Below are 21152 nucleotides of genomic sequence, written 5' to 3'. Positions count from 1 at the left end.
GGTTAATGGTAATGGGAAGACTAAGCATAATTTAATCTAATCAAAAACATTCTAATTCAAGAGAAACTGCGTTTTTACAGCTTTCAAAGTCATCATAGAAAATGTCTTGGGGCGCCTAGATGGCTCAGTCCGTTAAGTGTCTGACTCTTGATTTCAGCTCAGGTCATGATCTCAATGTTCATGAGTTCGAGCCCTGCATCGGACTCTGTACTGACAGTGTGCAGCCTGCTTGGGATTCTATCTCCCTCTCTCTCTGCACCCCTTCCCTGCTCGCATGTTCTCTCTCCCCATCTACCCCTGCCCTTTAAATAAATAAAAAAATAAAATAAAATAAAATTGAATAAAATAAAATGTCTTGAAGCCCAGGTGCCTCAAATAACTCCTAACAATTGCATTGCTAGTTTTTTGTTTGCTTTACTAAAATCAGAGGCAATAGGACACATGGATTTTATGTGTCTACCTTGGCAAGTGATAGTTATTTCATTCAGCCAAGTCCTCTCTTCTCAAATCACCCGGATCTACAAACCCCAGATTAATTCCTCTTGAGAACTGCTTTTTTTTGCCCCCGAAAAGAAGTATATACACGTCTTAGACTGGAGAAAGCAGCCACTTCAGTTACCAAGATTTATAATTTTGGAACACCTAGTTTTACTGAGTGTTTCCTCTGTGCTAAGAGCTTCACATAAATAACCTCAATTTTCAGGGCTACTCAACATCATATGAAGCAGGTGCCGTACCAACCCCATTTCACAGATGAGGAAGTTAAGCTTACATCTCAGCTTAACACGACTTCCTCAGGAAAGCCTCTCCCAACTACATCCCATTTTACTTCAGACTGGATCTAGTTTCTCTGGCATACCCTTGCCCAGCACTCAGCACTTTTCCAAGCTTGCCCCTAGCAAGATTTGCTATTACATATTTATATGGTCATTTAATTAATGTCTGTCTCTCCCATTTAATTAATGTAAGATCAATGGTTCTCAAACTTTAGTGTGTATCAAAATCACTGGGAGTGCTTCTTAGAAAGTGATCACTGGGTCCCAAGCCCAGAATACCTGACTCACTGAGTCTAAAGAAAGGCCTGGAACTCTGTTGCTGCTACCAGACCCTGGACTCACTCAGTACCAGCAGTTCTCAGCCCTGGATGAACATCAGAATCTCCCGGGGACCTTTAAAAACAATCAATGCCCATACTCTGCCCCCAGAGGTTTTGATTTAATTGGGCTAAGATGGAACCCCGAATGCCTTATCCCAAATATTGTATTCTTTTACTCAAAAATTACTTATCTAAAACTCAAGTTTAACCAAATGTCCTGTAAATTTTTATTTGTTAAATCTGACACCCTTACTTGTAAGTCCTGTTGTAACATAACAGGTAGTGTATCATTTATTTTATGTACATATATATTATGTACCCATATCATGGGGCCAAATGAGCAGAATTTTTAGACCCAAGAATTTTTTTGTAGAGGATCAGAACATAGAAGTAGTTACCCACACATTGTAAAAGCTTATCTGGAGATCTTTTAAGAATAGGGCAAATTCTCAATGTCAAATAATTTAACATGATGATTAAGTGACTTCCAGTTTCCTTTAAGCCCTGAGGCTGTGAGTCTCATATGAGGCCAGCAGGGTGACAATGGGGCATCCACATCACTGCTCCGACATCAATCAATGAATCACCTGGGCAGAGCTGCTGCTAAGACTTGGCTCAGAGGAGGTGTCCTTTCATATATCAAAAGTAGGTAAAAATTATCTATTTAATAAATACCCCAGAAAAGATAAAACGCTGAACACATGGCTGCCTCTGATAACACAATTCTATCTTTTTCATATCAATGTAGACAGTCTTGTGCCATTTTCCAATTTCAGAGTAAGATCAGTGATTTCATGTCTTACATAAATGGATATATTAAATTTGCATTTTTGATGCTGAAAAGGGCCTACTTAATTCCAGCTTGGCACGTTTATTGTATAATGGGTAAACTAGGGATTTCCAAATTGAGAATCCTCTGGGATCAGTAATGCTCATGTAGCCTTCTGCCTCCTCATGTAAGTAACCTGCCAGGTCTCTGGCTCAAGGACAAGACTCCATCTAAGTATTTTAAATATTAAAACACACTCCTTCATGAATACTCATAGAATTCAATCATTTCAACAGTCATTACTATCTTTGTACAATGCTTACTTGCCAAATTTAACACGACACTTTTCACCTAATCCAGGATTTTAAGAGCTGTTTATAAAAACAGGTTATGGAGGGGCACCTAGCTGGCCCAGTCAGTAGAGCATGCACTCTTGATCATAGAGTTGGGAGTTCAAGCCCCACATTGGGGATAGAGTTTATTTAAAAATAAACAATAAAACTTTTTTTAAAAGCCACGTTATTGAATGCATGAACATCAGAGTGGATTCCAATTCCAGCAACACAGAAATTTACATGACAGAACACAGAACACAGAACACAGAAATTTACATGAGCCCCCAAGACGAAGTATAATAGTTGCAGCAGACGGGAGAGGGAGAGAATGATTGTCACACCAAGCTTATGGTCGGCTGTACATTTACAGGACTTATTTCAATTCACCTAACTACAAGCAAACAACACAAAAATCACTTCAGATTATTTTCTCTGAAATAATAAATGTCTAATACTTTTTAAAAAGGCATTTCAAAAAATAAGACCTATAACTGTTCAATCATGGACAATGATTGGTTTCTTATGTCGGGATCACTTACCAAATCCAAAAGCATTGGAACCTCCAATGCTCTGTGAAGCCTGAACACTTGTAGATGTGTATAGTCCTGTCACCAGCAAGCCATCAAAGAAGGTGCTTGTTGAAATTGTCACTGAAATACAGGGAGGGAAAAAAAAGAAACCTCAATTAATACAATCAGGAGAATGAGATAACATTTCTGAAGTGTTAAACATTGTCAAAACAACTTTTACTCATTATTAAAAAATCATTTTTATACTACTGGTAGTCAGTATTTTCTTTGTATTAGGAATTAGAGAAGAGCAAAAAGCAGCTCAGAATGCCAATGTCTATAATTGCTGGTCCTAAATTTAGTACATTAGTTCTATCTTTCTGCATTCATTTACACGTTCCCCAGCTATATGCAAAATCATCTGAAAATAATGTAGAATATATTGAATAGCTAGTCTCCCCCACCTCCACCACCACCCCTGAAGGCAGTCAAAGGCATTGCTGGAGTTTTGGCATTGTGATTAAACATTTTTTTTTAACTATTCCATACTGTGGGAAACAATCTTAGATTGGCTGAAAGAACAGTAAGATGCACTGTTTTTCTTATTGTGCATCTACGTATCATAGATGAATCCCCTGAAGTTTTTCAACAAAAGCAGACTAATTTGCATGAAGACAGTTAGCTCTTTTCCTTTTGAGAACAAAAAAGGGAGACCACTGCACATTTTAAGTTTTAGAACAAAGACTACAAGAGGAATCTGAATGGTTTCATAACCAGAAAATCAGGATGTTCCTGGGAAGAAGAGGGTCAAATTAAATGCATCCTAATGCTACTCAGGTTTGGCTTCTTAAAATGTTATCTTGCTTATTACCATCCTAAAAAATGATCATAATTTCCTCCTTGACATAATATTTTCTCCTGCATTGGTTTTACAAGATTAAGATGATGCCATTTGTAGGAAGCATCCAGGAAAAGGTGATATTATTTTGGCGTGCACAGTACAAGGCTATCATCATGGTTGGTGGCAGTAAGGAGAATGGCCAGAATCACATTAACTTTGATGAGAATGTTTAAATTAAACTCCAGGAAATCCAGTGAATAGAGCTGAATGGTCTGAAACAACCACATTATAAAGCATAAAACAAGACTCATAGATCAACAGAACAGCCTGACATCATGCTACCCCCAAAATGGCATTGGATATTGGAGTAAATCACCTTCACATCCTTTAATAATAGCTAATATTTTGACTGCTGGCATGTAAACCATTCAGCTGGGCATTGAGTTAAACAGTTAACGTGTATTATCTCATTTCATCATCAAAAAATTTCTATAAAAAGGGTACTGTTATTATTCCCAGGATACACATGAGGAATTTGTGGCACAGAACAATTAAGAACCTTGTTTAGGGGCGCCTGGGTGGCGCAGTCGGTTAAGCGTCCGACTTCAGCCAGGTCACGATCTCGCGGTCCCTGGGTTCGAGCCCTGCGTCAGGCTCTGGGCTGATGGCTCAGAGCCTGGAGCCTGTTTCCGATTCTGTGTCTCCCTCTCTCTCTGCCCCTCCCCCGTTCATGCTCTGTCTCTCTCTGTCCCAAAAATAAATAAACGTTGAAAAAAAAATTAAAAAAAAAAAAAAGAACCTTGTTCAGGACCATCTGATATCATCTAAAAATGTCTGATGTTGTTTACCTGGCATCTCTCTTGTTTTCTCTATCCTGTACATCCCCCCCTCCCCAGATCCCACAGAAGCAAAATGACATGGCTGAACCCTTGTTTAATAACTCATTCCCCAGATTATTCACATGCATGAGGAGTATTTGAAAAAAAAGTAAATGCTGTGGGACTCAATATCACTGTTATTAGAGAGGAAGAGGGCCAAGGAGGGCCAGGAGGTGACCTCTATGGTATAATGGATGGAGCCGTAGGCTAGGTAAGGGATGGGATTTGGGTGCTGGGTACTCATCTGTTACCACCTGTTCTTGAACAAAACCACTTCCTCTCTTGGAATCTCAATTTCCTCATTTATAGAATCACACCTCAATCATCAGCCTCCTGTTTTGCCTATTCCAGATTCCCATAGTTGATTCTACCAGTGCCTCTACCTTTGGTTCAGTGAGTTATCTTGACTAAGGTAAAAAGTGCTTAAACTGCTTCTGCACCCTTATCCAGTAGGGTTTACAATTAAGCTGCTTGCTGTTAAATTGACTATGCTGACCAATGGACTCAATGCAGTGTCCCAGGCTGTCCTTCACAGCAAATCAGACCCAAACTGCAGTATCTCACTGTGGACCTGTGGGATCCTGCTTCTATCCACTTCCTCTCAATCCATTCCCCTTTTGTTCAGTAAGACAGCAGCAATCATGTTAATGCACAAATACAGCCCCTGTGGACTCCTGTTCATTCCTTTATGCTTCTACTCTGGTTCTTACTTCTAAGATTCTAAAAAATCTAAGAGTTTTATGGGTTAGGGAGTGAGGCCACCTCGAATTCAAATCTCACCTCTCTCTCTCTCTCTCTCTCTTTACCTCTGATCAGTGTGTGACCTTGCAATGAGTCTCGGATGCCTCATTTACAAAAGGAATAATACTACCCAATTCACTATAAGAATGAAAAGAAATGTATCTTCAATCTATCAGTGTGCCTATCTCTTTAACAAACAACCATGCACACAGTAACTCACCAGTAAAAGTTAGCTCCATTTTCCCTGTCCTCTTTCACATCCTGAAGCCCTGCCTTGTTCTTCCCTTCCAGAGAACTGGAGTCCCATACAGACCTCCTCACATCTGCTGAGGACACAGCCAACCACTGGACTGCCCACATCTGAGTCCTCCTGCCTGCTACGATTCTCCACCAACCTCTCCATGCATTATTTCATTTCCAACCACGGTCCATACTAAGTCTCAGCTGTGAGCTCAGTGGACCCAAGATAAGTGGCATCCCCAGCTTATTATTAATTTGCCCTCTCTTCTAAAAGATATTCTGCTGAGTTTTAATTTAAAACAGAGGCTAAACACTTGGAGAAAGGGCTGAAAAAGAAGAGAACCATGTGTGACAACTCTTGGGTCTTTCCTCTACTACCCCCAGCTACTCAGTTCTGGTCTCAAACTACATACCCCCCAGCAAAACAAAAGCCCTGCTATGTCTATTATGACAATTGATAAATTCAACTTGTTGATAGCCTACACGTATCTAGTGATGATTCAATATATTAGACATGTGCACTTAGGAAGCTGCCTGCACAGCCTGTGACACATTTGGGTACTGAGCACAACCAAGGTCTGCTGTGCCCCTTAGATGTCCACGTAGGCTGCTAATCCCTTGCCAGGTCTCAGCTCTCATCTGCCACCAAGTGCCTCCCCAGCCCTAGAGGATGATGCAAATTCTGACCTTAACTCCTCCACACACCATAATACCTGCTTCAGATCAATTCTCTTCTTTACATAGATTCTTGATGCTGACACAGCAAGGTCTAGTGAAAACATCCCAGGAATAAAAGGATTGATATTTAATTACCAATAATAATTTGCTATGTCAGATGAGGCAAGCTTTTCTCTCTGCTTGGTTCTATTCCTAGTAGTACTGACATGAATACCTATTGCTTGGAAACCTCATGGCTAGATGGACCTATCATTTCTAAACATGGAGCATCTTAGAAATCAAAGTGGAATTACTGAGAAAAACACTTCTTACTCTTAGAGTCTCTTGGCTTTAAATACCATCCATAAACTGACCACTCCCAAATTTCTATCTCCTGTCCAGATCTCTACATACCTCTTCATATATACTCCAGGTATATATAAACTTGCTGCTCAACATCCCCACTTGGATGTTCAAGAGAGGTCTCAACCTCAACTTAACCAAAACTGAATGCCCACCCCATCCCTCAAACCTGCTTCTCCTATAGCCTTCATGAACTCAGTTGATGGCAGTACCATCCTTCCTGCTGAGCCAACTTTGGAATCACCATCTCCCATCCTCTACATTAGTCCATCATACACTGGATTCATGTCATTCCTCTGCTTACAACTTTCTAGCTAAGCCAATGTCAAAGTCTTCACAGCGGCCTACAAAATTCTATGTGACCTGCCCCTATTCCTTCTCTGTCCTCACCTCCTTCTGCTTTCCTCCTAGCTCACCCCATTCCAGGTACACCAGCCTCCTTGTTGTTGCTCAGACATGTCAAGCCTTTGTACCACTGCCTTCCTCTGCCTAGGACTCTCTTCCTTCAGAGTATCAGGTACTTATCACCTTCTGGCACATTCTACTGATACACTGACTCACAATTGTCTTTGTTTATTATGTTTATTGTAGGTCTCATCCTGCAGAATGTGAATTCCATCAGGGCAGATACCTCAAGTGTTTTGTTCAGTAGTACATCTCAAGCATCTGGAATTTTTTCTGACACGTTAAGGTGTCATATTTGTTGGAATATTTATTATATGTGATAATAATATTATATGTATTAATGAGTAACTCATTCATACAAAAGTGGTGCAAAGTTGTCTTATCTCCAACTTATTCCCAAAGGAAAAGTATGTTGTGAATCCTAGATTTTATATGTCAAATGAATCCCACTCGGAAAAGTCACATGGGAAAAAAAAGAAAATTTGACTATTTATATATTGAAAATACCTTGCAGAGTGCAAAATGATCAATGCAGGGACCAACAGACCAATCGAAGACATTTGTTTTTTTAAAAAAGGCAGATCAACTTAAGTACACATACATTCTGACAGGCTATATGTTTACACAAATCATCTAAAGAAAAAGCTCCCTATTAAAAACTAATATATAAAAACTAATATGAATATAGGGGTGCCTGGGTGGCTCAGTCAGTTAGACATCCGACTTCGGCTCAGGTCATGATCTCCCAGCTTGTGAGTTCGAGCCCCACGTCGGGCTCTGTGCTGACAGCTCAGAGCCTGGAGCCTGTTTCAGATTCTGTGTCTCCCTCTCTCTCTGGCCCTCCCCCGTTCATGCTCTGTCTCTGTCTCAAAAATAAATAAATGTTAAAAAAAAATTTTTTTAAACTAACTGATCTATTTCTCTATTTGCTAGAGTTGGGAGTTTAAAGTTATTTTGAAGGGGAAAAAAATGATATTTGCATTTGGAAAGCTGCTACTGTCTGGACAAGCATTCCTTCTCCTTCTTTAAACATGTGTAATGCATGATCCATATGTAAACTGGTAATCAGTCTCTTTTTTTAAGAAAAAGGAGGGGCGCCTGGGTGGCTCAGTCGGTTAAGCGTCCGACTTCAGCTCAGGTCACGATCTCACGGTCCGTGAGTTCGAGCCCCGCGTCAGGCTCTGGGCTGATGGCTCAGAGCCTGGAGCCTGTTTCCGATTCTGTGTCTGCCTCTCTCTCTGCCCCTCCCCCGTTCATGCTCTGTCTCTCTCTGTCTCAAAAATAAATAAACGTCAAAAAAAAATTAAAAAAAAAAAAAAAAAAGAAAAAGGAAATGTTGCCCAGACTCATACAGCCTATAAGACACAGTTCTGATCACTAGGTTCCCTTTTACTCAAGAAGACAATGGGCCCAATTTCTGCATTTAAAAGAAAATGTGACACAGTTTGGATTCTCCGATAGCTTGCAGGAAACTTCAGGATGTCTGCAGCCTGCATGTTTTTACCGATTAGAGCATCATCAGTAAACATCTGAACAATCTGAGTGAGACACTGAAAACTTTATACCAAGGCACTCCAACTTGGAAACTTTGGCAGGAATACACATCTCTCTGTCCTTCCCTTTCCTTTTCATCAAATGCTTCCACTTATCTCTACTTGCAGCCTCTGGTGAGTCTGTCAGAGTTTCCCAAACAAACAAACGAAAACCTTACAGAAACAAATAATTGTTCCAGGCATCGAGGCTGCTCTGGCCAGCTATCCTTACCTGGGTAATTTCGCATCATCAGTCACTGACAGTTTGTTTTCATCTGGGGCCTCTTCCCTCACCTTACCCTCTGGTATCTTTCTGATTCCTTCCTATCAAGCTTTATTTGACCAACAATGTGCACTAGTTCTTACCTATCCTAGTGCCCAGACTTGATTTCATTTCTCTAATTCCACTGGGACTCACCCTTCAAGCACTATCTGACCTTCTCAAGTCTTAGCTCATCAGTTATGTCCACAAACTGCTGCCATCTAGGCAACTGAAATAATCTTTCTGAAAGCAGAAGAGTGATCTGTGATAAAATCTTTTTAATGTTTATTTGTTTTTGAGAGAGAGAGACAGACAGACAGAGCATGAGCAGGGGGAGAGGCAGAGAGAGAGGGAGGCACAGAATCTGAAGCAGGCTCCAGGCTCTGAGCTGTCAGCACAGAGCCTGACACAGGGCTGGAACTCACAAACTATGAGATCATGACCTGAGCTGAAGTTGGACGCTTAACTGACTGAGCCACCCACGTACCCCTATGATAAATTTTTTTTAAGTTTACTATAGTAAACACAATACACAGTACAAATACAGCTCACAACAGAAAAAACTGAAACACATTTCTGAATGTAAAATTACGTTAATATGTTTATGAACTAGAAGGAAAATTTACAGCTGTCATATTTTTGTAAGTTTCTAACACTCTGATTCAGAATGTTTTGTCCCAAATTGCATAATTTAAAATGTTGCAAAGCTACTGTCATTTAAAAAGGTTTCCTCCAGGGGCGCCTGGGTGGCTCAGTTGGTTAAGTGTCTGACACTTGGTTTTAGCTCAGGTCATGATCTAACGGTTTGTGAGTTCAAGCCCCACATCAGGCTTTGAGCTAACAGCGCAGAGCCTGCTTGGGATTCTCTCTCTCCCTTTCTCTCTGCCCCTCCCCTGCTCACTCTCTGTCTCTTTCTCAAAGTAAATAAAGTTAAAAAAATTTTTTTAATGTTTCCTCTAACATTTTATTTTTAAATTTATTTATTTTGAGAGAGAGAGAGAGAGAGAGAGAGAGAGCAGGTTCAAGTGGGGAAGAGGCAGAGAGAGGGAGAGACAGAATACCAAGCAGGCTCAATACTGTCAACACAGAGATAGACATGACATGGGGCTCCAACTCATTAACCGTGAGATCATGAGATGACCTGACTGAGACACCCAGGTGCCCCTAAAAATGTTTCCTATAAAAATATTTTATGAAGCAACTTTTGCATAAGTAGAATTTTTAGTTAAAATATATAAATTTGGCCACACTAGGATAGGGGAGAATTGCACAAAGTTTTTAGATTTGAACTACCTTTAAGATAAACAACTCTTATGACTACCTATATCTAACTGATATCTAACTAGCCCAGTTAATAAAAAAATCCTTCACTCTCTTTCCAAGATTATGAGCCATATGCTTTAACTAATAGTAAGATAGGAAACAAATATTTAGCAAATATCAATTCACTTTAAATTTATAATATGAAAAATTACTGAACCTAGGTGGCAGATATACAGGTGTGCGCTGTGCTAGTCTATTAAATTTTGTTTCAGGGGTGCCTGGGTGGCTCAGTTGGTTGAGCGTCTGACTTCAGCTCAGGTCATGGTCTCACAGCTCGTGGGTTTGAGCCCCACATCAGGCTCTGTGATGACAGCTCAGACCCCACAGGCTGCTTTGGATTCTGTGTCTCCTTCTCTCTGCCCCTTCCCCGCTCGTGCTCTGTCTCTCTCAAAAATAAATAAAACATTAAAAAAATTTTTTTTAATTTGTTTCAGAAAAAAATCATATTAAAAAGTTGAGGGAAAGGAAGAAGTTTATTATAAATACACTTATTACAAATGTACTTAAGATGAGCAAACTAACTGGAACAATAAAATGAACTAAAAAGTACATAATACATTCAGACTTTAAGAACTAAACAATATATATGAAAATATGTGTATATTGCTATGTGTGTGTGTGTGTGTGTGTGTATACTTTATATATATAAACCTTCTATGAGTCAAGAACTGTTAGAACTATAATTTGGATTTTATTAACTAGGAAAGCAAAAAAAGATATTTAGAACTAGGTCCTTATTAGTAAAATGTTTATAAACTCTATCTGACATCCTATCAATTCTAGTTAGTTTATAAAAATTAAAACATAATGCCACCATGAGACAGGACCCACCAGTGATCCATTTTACACACCAAAGGTTTATATAAAATCTTCAAACAATAATTTAATGACTTTTAAATAGGTAAGCACTTACTTAAACATGTCAGTCTGCCACATTATCTACTTCTTTTCATGGTTTTGCAAATTTTTATGATAAATTTATAAAATCTCTCCCCAGGAGACTTTATTTCCTTACAGTCAACTTTTCTATTTTTGCATTAAGATGTACAGAGAACTAGCTACTTTAATAATCGAGGAAAAAAACAACATCAATATTATGGATTGCAAGTAGAATTCTGAACTTCCCAGTGCATTTTAGAGGAGAAATAAAGCATGTATATGATTACCGATAATCAGAAAGCAAATGTGTCTGATAAGACACATCATTCCCTTGTTCAACAAACATGTTTGGCTTTGTAACATTCATAGATTAAAATCCTGTCTTCAGTGTGGTTTCAAAGACCTTCAGCTTTGGCCATAACCTTTCTATCCAGTCGAATTTCCCTATTTCAGCTGAAAACACCCCTTGCTCCAGTTAAACTACAACATGTTCATTACTTTCCCATCTCCTGGCCTTTCTTTATGGGGAGTCCTCACCTAGAATGACTTTCCCTGTTTCTTTTGGTTAAAATCTTCCCCATTCTTCAGACACAGGCCCAAATGTCATCTCTCTCATGAAGTATCTTCTGATATCCTGGGGAAGCCACCTCTCCCCTCTCAGTGACCCCGTGGCTCTCAGAGACTGTGAGCACCTGATTACTCTCCACCTTCCGTGGAGCTCAGCTCGGAGGAGAAACTCAATCAACATTTACTGAGTTCAACCCTACAAAAACACTTGTTATGACGTAAAATAACATAAAAAAAAGAAAACATAACGGAGAATATAGCATAGCTGATGTTATTAAAATTGTGGTATCTAACGTCTTTTCTACAGAGAAAAACGAGCCAGTGTTATTAACAGACATATATGAAGAGTGAAGGTTTCTCCCGAAAGGACACAAAAATTCAAAATCAATGCAGTATTTTATTACAATACTCAAAAATCAGATATGCTTGGGGAAATTTGGCTGGGTTTTACATTTTGCCATAATAGGGTTTCTTTCTTTTGCACACATGTACTTCGTGTGTGAATACGCATACACACACATATTTTATGTACATACCAAATTAATCTTCCAATAATTTTGTCACTAAGACACCTTATGCCTTATCCTCACTCTGAAGTTACTCTGCAATTTCCTCAAATAAGAAATAAGAAGGGATCAAAGGGCTGAGGAGGTTGTACATATCGCTCCCACATCTGTGTTAAATTGGCAATGAGCTCAGCTCCAGGAGTCTATGAATATGGATTGCTGGGCTGTGACAGCAAAATGAAAACATGATGTAGCGACACAATTCAATTCTTATCAGTGGCTCAGAGAGTAACTCTGTCTTGAAATGACTAATTACAGAGTCAGTTATTATCTATTAGAGCTTCTATTAACTGTTCCCAACAAGACCCTAATACCATTCTTGCAGAAAATCACTGTAAGATGAAAGTCTGGAAGAAAATAAATTTCGACATTTAATGCTGTTGCATTTCATCCTAAAGCTTCTGGCCTACAAATGCTCTATGGGTCATTAAATTTTGATCACTTACAGCATATTCCATTACTACTTTATATAAAAGACCTTTAATAAGTGCAGAAAAGAAACATATTATATAATATACGAAATGATGTTACCATCTTTTTCAAGATGACAAACATAAGACAGCAAATTGCAAAAATGTTGAAATTAAGTATTAGTGATAGTGCACCGAGTACAGACTTTCTATTTCTTATCTTTATATATTTTGAAAATGAAAAACACCAGCAGAACTAATATTGTGAATATTTTAAAAAATTGCCTTGCTTGCCTTTTGAATACAGAACAGATTAAATAGCCTGCGGAACAAACGTATTACTCTAAAAATGAAATAAACTGAGTTTATTTGCTGCAAAATTTCATCAACATAGAGTGTTCAACTACTGGTTCTTCTTTAGTTAAAGTGCCCTTAGCTCCAGGTACCAAATAGAGACCATCTAAAAATACATTATAATTTAATTCAAAACCTCTATAAGAACACGATCCCTGAACTACTTCTCATTACATACATTAATTCCATTATGACATGATTTTATGTACCTTTCAAATATTCAGCCAGGCATTTCAAAAATAACAACCCCCAAACCAACAACAGCTGAGAAAAAAATTTTATCCCAGTAAATATTTAAAAGAAATGACTGGAGGTCAAGATTCTGTGAGGGAAAGACACGAATGAACAGTAGTGAACTAAATCCAAAGATATTAAAAAATCAGACCAGAAACAAATGGACTTCGGTCAGCCTTTTGTGAAGGGTAGAGAGAAGTCACACTTGCCCTATTTATTGTAACAATTACCCAAAACACTGTGCCTTAAGTGGCATGTGAAAGGTGGCTCTAAGAAAGGGAAGCCATATTCCTCAAGCTGGGTGGATTGGACTCCATCTCCGGGAGGTCCTGAGAGGATGGCAGGGGCTTGCTTTCCTCTTGGAAGGCAAGTCCCGGGGACATGGGTATGGTTTCCTGGGAGCACGCCTGGCAGGCGGCTCTGCACAGTGCACTTTAACGTGATGTTTGCTGCACTGGTCATTATCACAGCCCTTTATTATTGGTATTATTACTCCCCTTTCTCATTTTATATGGATTTGTACTGTTCCTTGGGGGACAAAGGAGGCAGAAAGAATGGCCTCCAGGGAGGACTAAATGCAGTGTGATGGAGGAGAAGGCTGATGATCAAAATAATAAGGTCAAAGAGCCCTGGATCAGCCCACCTCTGAAAGCAGGGGGAGACCGGCCTGGCAAACACTCTCCCACCTTTGTCTCCACCTGAAAGGAGAGAAAAACCAGTGCCTGATCTGGGAATTGTGACAGCTACAGGAGACTGATTATATGCAAAATTTAATGATGTACTAAAGCATTTTCTAGGGTCTGTAAAACTGGTCTTTCCTGGCTGGAAGAGGGATCCAGCAACTCTGTGGAAGCCTGTTATGATACATTTATTCAGAGATTTAGATGAGCCATACATAGTCTTGAAGTCTTCTCTTCTGGCAGAAACAGTTAAAAAAGGAGAGCAACTGAGGTTTTCCCCTCCTTTAAATTCATCTTAGGAGGTAACATGGGTGCAGGCAAATGTGTTTTTGAATTTATCATTTTAAAACCAAGCCCCTTGGAAGTAAGGTTAAATGACAGCGTTTGGTGAATGTAGAGTAAATCTTCTGTTTCTCCATCCCTCCATACTGCCTTTCTCTTCTTTATTCCCTAGGTCTGTCTGTCTCTCTCTCTCTCTCTCTCTCTTTCTCTGGCACACACACACATGCACACACAGATGCACACATGCACACACTCAGCATTTCTGAATGCACTAGCCTTTGGGGTAAAATCTTATATATCTTATTCAGGTGAAATCCTGTCCTGAGCCTTGGAGACTTAATGTCAGAATTAGCACCTGAGATGAGATCCTGAACGTTTTTGAAACCTCCTTAAGATTGTCCAACTTAATGCTAAACATAAATTCCTTAACTAGTCATCTTAAATATAAAGAAAAATATAATTTTACAAGGTTCCACTCTACCTCTAGTACCAATTGGAGTTACAGTAATGACGTTTTGATCATCCCCTTTTGACTTTCATAATTCTGAATTTTTGAAAAATTCCTACAAATAATGATAAAATTATTTAGTTCCTAGAACCAAAAACATTTCTTTTTCTTTATAAATTACACTTTATTGTAATTTAGAGAACTGTAGCCAAGAGTTACTGGTAGTTGTGACTTATTTCTGACCTTATTTTTCATGTTACCTTCATATGAGGCTGGATGATACTCATACATGAAAATTTCATATTGTTGGCCCTGCACTTGATAAATTATTAAAGTATTGTGAATGAATGTGGTGTTCAGGTTTTCAGCAATTTTTATCCCTTTGTTCTTTCTTTTTTAAAGAAAAGACTACCTTGTCTATAATATCACAACTTTTTACAATTTAAGCAAAGATTAGCTTTAAAAGAAAGCATTTTAGGAGATTTATTACTCCTAACCTTCTCAAAGGAATCCTAAGAATTTTTTCTTTGACACAAGGATGTTAATTCAGCTCCTCTAGAATGAGAAAAACACACCTAGTAGGTTCTCAAAAGCACATATACAGGTAAACATGTTACAATAAAATACACAGCTGCCTACAGAAAAAACACGTGTCATTTTTTTTCAATATAATCAGGTGTTTAAAGACTTTACACCATCAAAAAGGCCTATAATAGTTTTTTTTATTACCCCCTTGAATTTTTTTTCTTTTTAACATGAAGTGCCCCCCATTTCCTACAAAACGTGGTTTTGACTGCAGGTAACCAAGGAAAATTTGAACTCATGTAACAAACCTCAGGATGACTCCTAATAGTTGTTCAAAACAGAAATATATGCTTTGTTTGTAACTTTGTTTGGTTTGATAATATATCATTACAAACTTTCAAAATATTTTCATATTTGCAACAACTGTATAACTGTTCAAGAACATGTCCAAGGGTGACACTGCTGGTACTCATGTGTATGTCATGTATTTCTATGTTATATATTATTATATGTATTATAATAAAGATATATATTACACCTATTACATATATATTATATATCTTCTGTGTCTGTAAACTGAGTAAATCAACCTTATTAATAATTGGTAGAAATCCTGATAGACATAGTTATATTGAATGTAACTGTAAAATATTACAATTTTTTAAAAGCCTATTTCCATAGTATTCTCATTTGGCATCTCTGTATGTTCATTTAAATACACTTAACTAATTATAAGCAACTATGCTAAAATCAAAGAATTCATTTAAATACATACTGAGTAAATTGTACATATGGCATACTTAAGATTAAACTATAAAATTTTTTAATTAACTAATAGAAGACAAATATAAAATTCTCACTTTATGGTCAGATCTAATGATAGTGTGTGTATCTTGCTCAACTCATTCATTCACTAAGCAAATAGAAAGTGCTACTACTTGATACTTGTGATATGATGTGAATCATCTGCATGTTTACAAAAATAACATTTGAATAATTATTCCTGTCCCCTTTCAGAAGGATCTTTGTTCCATATTCCAAAACCTAATTCATAAAATCCAAAATGGCTAACACTGAAATTCACAAAGTAGTGTTTAATAAATGATGTGACAGAAATTTTCAGGTACTGGCACAGCTAATTGCTCTTCTAATAAGCTACAACTAAATGCTCTTCCACAATCTTTAGATAAGAATAAATGAATAAGAATATAACTTAAATGACATTTACATTGATAGATGGCATCTGATAGTTATTTGATAAATTATTAAAAAGAAGTGACTGCACTGCTAATTTGTATAACATCAAATTGTAATTACATTTATTTCTCCCATATGTAAAATAGAAAATGTTATAACTTTATATTTTACAACATGGCATTTAGTATGATGAGTCTAAAAATCCTTCTTAAAATAACAAAATATCTTGTAGTTTAGTATAAATTTGCATTTTCAATTCAACTTCCAAGGACACAGATAAAGAAAAACTACAGATATGAATATTTATCAGGAAATGTCTTGAGACTTAGAATTATAGGAAAAGTCTAACTGATTAGGTAACAATTTTTTAAATGAAAGGAGTTTGCAAAGGACTGGTGATGCTTTGCACCTGTGCTATTCCTTATTTTCTAGTACAGGATTTCTAAGTAAAATTTTTTTTTATTATTTTAAAAAAAATTTTTTTTTTCAACGTTTATTTATTTTTGGGACAGAGAGAGACAGAGCATGAACAGGGGAGGGGCAGAGAGAGAGGGAGACAAGATCGGAAACAGGCTCCAGGCTCTGAGCCATCAGCCCAGAGCCCAACGCAGGGCTCGAACTCACGGACCGTGAGATCGTGACCTGGCTGAAGTCGGACGCTTAACCGACTGCGCCACCCAGGCGCCCCTAATTAAATTTTAATCTAGCCTTAGCACATCCTTATTTTTGATTTGTTGGTTTTTTATTTTTTAGAAAATTCATCTAAATTCTAAAGTTGAAGACTTACCATAGAAAACTAGAGTTGGATGAAAGGCAAACTTGCATACAGATACATGTTTATAAACTTGAACATTTTGTTTGCCAAGTATCTCTATACAGAAATGCCTATTTAAGAATTCCATGGGGCTCCTGGGTGCTCAGTCAGTTAAGCGTCTAACTTCGGCTCAGGTCATGATCTCAGTTCATGGGTTTGAGCCCTGCATCAGGCTCTGTGCTGACAGCTCAGAGCCTGGAGCCTGCTTCGGATTCTGTGCCTCCCTCTCTCTCTCTGCCCCTCCCCCATTCACGTTCTCTTTGTCTCTCAAAAATGAATAAATGGTTATATATATATACATATATATGTGTGTATATATATAATATACATAATATATATATTTAAAAAAGAATTCCAAATAGAACATAAAATATCAGTTACAGTATTTATTCAACACAGAGGGACTCATACTCTACAAGTGCTAATCACAATAAATAAAATTATTACTTTATTATTATCATTTTTTTTATTTCTGAGAAAGAGAGAGCAAATGTAAGCTCAAGGTGGAGGGGGGAGAGAGAAAGAGAGAGAGAGAACCCCAAGCAGACTCTACACCCAGAGTGGAGCCTGATGTGGGGCTCTGTCTCATGACTATGACATCATGACCTCAGCCAAAATCAAGAGCCAGATGCTTAACCAACTGAACCACCTAGGCACCCCTAAAATTATTACTTTAAATCAAATAATATTTGGTAGAACTATTAGCCAAACTAATTTCTCCCAAAGATTATTTACTTTTTCAACTAGAGCTTTCAGTCACCCGAGATTATTAAAATTCAGATCCCTAGGTCTCCTCCTTCCCCCTCTGCTCCCCTGGGGATTGTGATTCTGTAGGACTGGGATAAAGATCAGGAATAGCATGTTTAACAGCATTCATCCCAGGTAAATTTTGTGTAGATGGTCTGAGATAGACCAATTACAGTGATATGAAATGTTCCAGATTGATACCCCATGGGAAATAGAATTTCCAATGAAGGCCATCCATGGGACTAAAAATTATAATTGAACTGAGTTGAAACTACATTAAGAATTCCACTACAGTAAAAAGCCACTTTGCCTTTTATTATACTGCAGTTTCCTCCTAGTGCAAATGATGTTTAACAAGATGAGGATATAATGGGACACCTGTTCTTAGGAGACCTCATGTGTGCCAGCAAATTTTCTGTCACTGATGAGGACAGAAACAAATCCAGAATGAGGATGAGCAGCCAAGGTTGCAGTGGATTTGGGGAGCACACTGAAGAGCGATGTCAAGCCTGTGGTGACATTTTTGGCAAACAAAGATCACTATATGTCCCGACTGTGAATTAACGACAAAGAAAAGAAGCTAACTAGTTCCTGAGATAGGCCTTTAAAGAACATTTAACCAAAGTTGCATAGGTTCTGAATTCAATACCAAAAAAACAAAAAAAAAATGGAGATGAGGAGGTTAAGGTTAAATTAGCATAGCATATCTTGTTGTAGGGAAACCTTTCTGGATGCTCTAGAACACCTCTCTCTTTTCTGATTGCTAGTAGAGGTCATTAGAATTTCTAGAAATGACGATCAAAGCAACATAAAAATCAATGGGCTGTAGTTACTGGAATCTTTATCATCAGAAGTAGTTGGAATACTTCTGTTACCTACGAAACAGAAAAAGTGGTTCAGTGACCATGTGTGTACATTTTTCATATCAGTGCTGGAGAGGTGAACCCACTCCCAATGTCCAGGACCTCACTACCTTTCTCTACCTCAAGCTTCAACTCTTCCCTCAGGTACTTGTGTTCTACATTTTTCATTTGGAATAAGCTTCTTGGTAGAGAAGATGAAAACAAGATCTGGATGGCTAGACTTTTCCACCCCCTTCCAACATCATACCACAGATTCCCATTTTATTGTGGTAGCCACACTCTATAAAGCCACCACAAACACTGAATTAGCAAATACTGAACCACTGCACCTAGGGGACATACAGGGTTAGGTTCCCTCCAGCCTCTAGTCACAACATTTCCATCAGCTCATCATTACATCAACTTGTTTTATGTGTGTTTCTTGTGTGTTTATGTGTGTTGAAAAACAGCCTTATTTAATGTATACTACTGATTAGTTAACATTTTAAGGCCAACAGCATTATAACTCATGCCTGTACAAAGCTTATCTAACACATACATTTTCTCTAAAAGGCTCATCACAGCTTTCAGGACCTCAGAACTACCACTCTGGGGACCATTTTAAACAGCAAAATTATCAAACATAGCATAATGTATAAATTTGTCTAATCACTATGTTGTATACCTGAAGCTAATATAGCATTGTATGTCAACCGTACTCAAATAAAAATAAAAATAAGTAGCAAAATTATCAATAGAAAGCACAAAAATGGAATGTAAAAGATGTGGCACTAAATAGATGGTGAAAAGGACACTTGTTTAGTTGTGAGGGCTGAAACAAGATGACAGAGAATTCAACCCCAGCCGGAAAATGCACATATGACAACTCAAGTTTTTCACCTCTGTGAATGTCTGTAAATGACTTTAAAAGAACCACAATTATTGATCTGAGGGGTTAAAAATAATTTTCAGTCAGTAGATGGGACACAAATATAGAACCTGTGAAAAATGAGGACTGATTGTATCATCTGTACCAAAAGCCAAAGGCCCATGGTATTCGTTTTCTAGGGCTGCCATACAAAGTACCACAGCCTGGGAGGGTTCAACAACAGAAATGTATTTCCTCATAGTTCTGCAGGCTGGAAGTCCAAGATCAAGCTGTTGACAGGTTTGGTTTCTTCTGGGGCCCCTACTCCTTGGCTTATAGATGGCCACCTTCTTTCCATGTCCTCTTCTGTGCACAGACATGCCTGTGTCCAAATTTCCTCTTCTTATAATGACATCAGTCACATTGGATTAGGGCCCATCAAAAGATCTCATTTTAAGTTAATTAACTCTTTAAAGGCCTTATGTCCAAAGTCAGTCTCATTCTGAGGTATTGGGAGTCAGGCCTTCCAACATATGAATTTGGAGGGGTAGGGACACAATTCAGCCCATAACACAATCAATGCCTTTCTACTCATGTAGACTTCTACTCATTGGACTTCTTCATAGCATGCTTCTTGGTTGTGTATATCTCTCTTTATGCCTTTTTTCAGTGCTTCTTGAAATCCAAGCTGCCAAGAACTGTCTTTGCTTTACTCCTCATTACAATGAGTTATAATTTATAATCAGAATTGACAGTTTTGAGACCTTTGTCTCTCTTGGGTCTTATAAAATTCCCTTTGGAGCCCCTGCCCAGAGGATCAGATCCCTTATATAGTTTCTCTGCATCTTGAGCACTTATGATATAAAGAGGCATGCCAGGAATTTCTCAGAATTCTATCCAGGCCTCTGAAACCCACCTGTAACCTGCCTTCTGAGCTTACCTATGATTCCATGCTCTTGTATATTTTTTTATTTCCAAGAACATGAATACAAAGATTGTTTTCCCAGTTTCAGGCTTCTGTTCTCATCATTCTCTCTACCCAGAATTTCTTTCTTCTCTATTTCTCCCTGTTGAAAGCTCTCCCAATTCCTCCAGGCCTCATCTAAAGGTTACCTCCTTCAAAATGCTCCCCATTATTCTGATCACCAATTCCACTGTATGGGGATTTTCTTCCCACACCACCAAGCAATTCTCCGACACCACACCAACCAGGTGTCCTGCAATTCAACTCAATTCTGACACCATCCCTCTGGAGACTGTATCAGATCCCACAAGTTAAGGGCTCAGTCCTACAAGACTGCCCTCACTTCAGATGCCAGTCACAAATGCAGGTTGTTGCTGTGCTTCTGACCAGAGCACATATCCAAGCCCTATACGTCCAAGGATCCCGCAACCTCATCTCTGAGTTCAATTAATTTGCTAGAGTGGCTCACAGAACTCAGGGAAACATTTTATTAACTAGATTACAGGCTTATTACAAAGGAGGCTAAAAAATACAAATAGTCATATGGAAGAGATACATATGGTGAGTTATGTGGGAAGGGGTGTAGAAGTGCCACGCTTTCTAGGCACACCATTCACTTCAAATCTCCATGCGTTCACCAATGTGGAAACTCTCAGAACCCCATGCTTTTGGGATTTGAACAGCAGCTTCATTATTCAGGTATGGCTGATTAAATCATCAGCCATTGGTAAATGAACTCAATCTCCAGCCCCATACCTCTTCCCAGAGGTTGGGGGGATGGGACTGTAAGTTTCAAGCCTCTAAAGTTATGGTTGCTCCACTGG

General features: G+C 38.3%; 1 protein-coding gene across 1 annotated transcript in view; it reads right to left on the bottom strand.

Annotated features, from left to right (window-relative positions):
- Positions 1–21152, bottom strand: part of RELN (reelin) — a 535267-nt gene that overhangs the window by 454352 nt on the left and 59763 nt on the right. Inside the window, exon 2 of the mRNA XM_047850601.1 lies at positions 2740–2850. Within this exon, the coding sequence (XP_047706557.1) occupies positions 2740–2850 (111 nt within the window). The remainder of the gene's footprint in view (positions 1–2739; positions 2851–21152) is intronic.

The sequence above is a fragment of the Prionailurus viverrinus genome, chromosome A2 (assembly GCF_022837055.1).
Source record: "Prionailurus viverrinus isolate Anna chromosome A2, UM_Priviv_1.0, whole genome shotgun sequence".
Lineage (NCBI taxonomy): Eukaryota > Metazoa > Chordata > Mammalia > Carnivora > Felidae > Prionailurus > Prionailurus viverrinus.
This window is presented reverse-complemented; position numbering and strand designations above follow the sequence as displayed.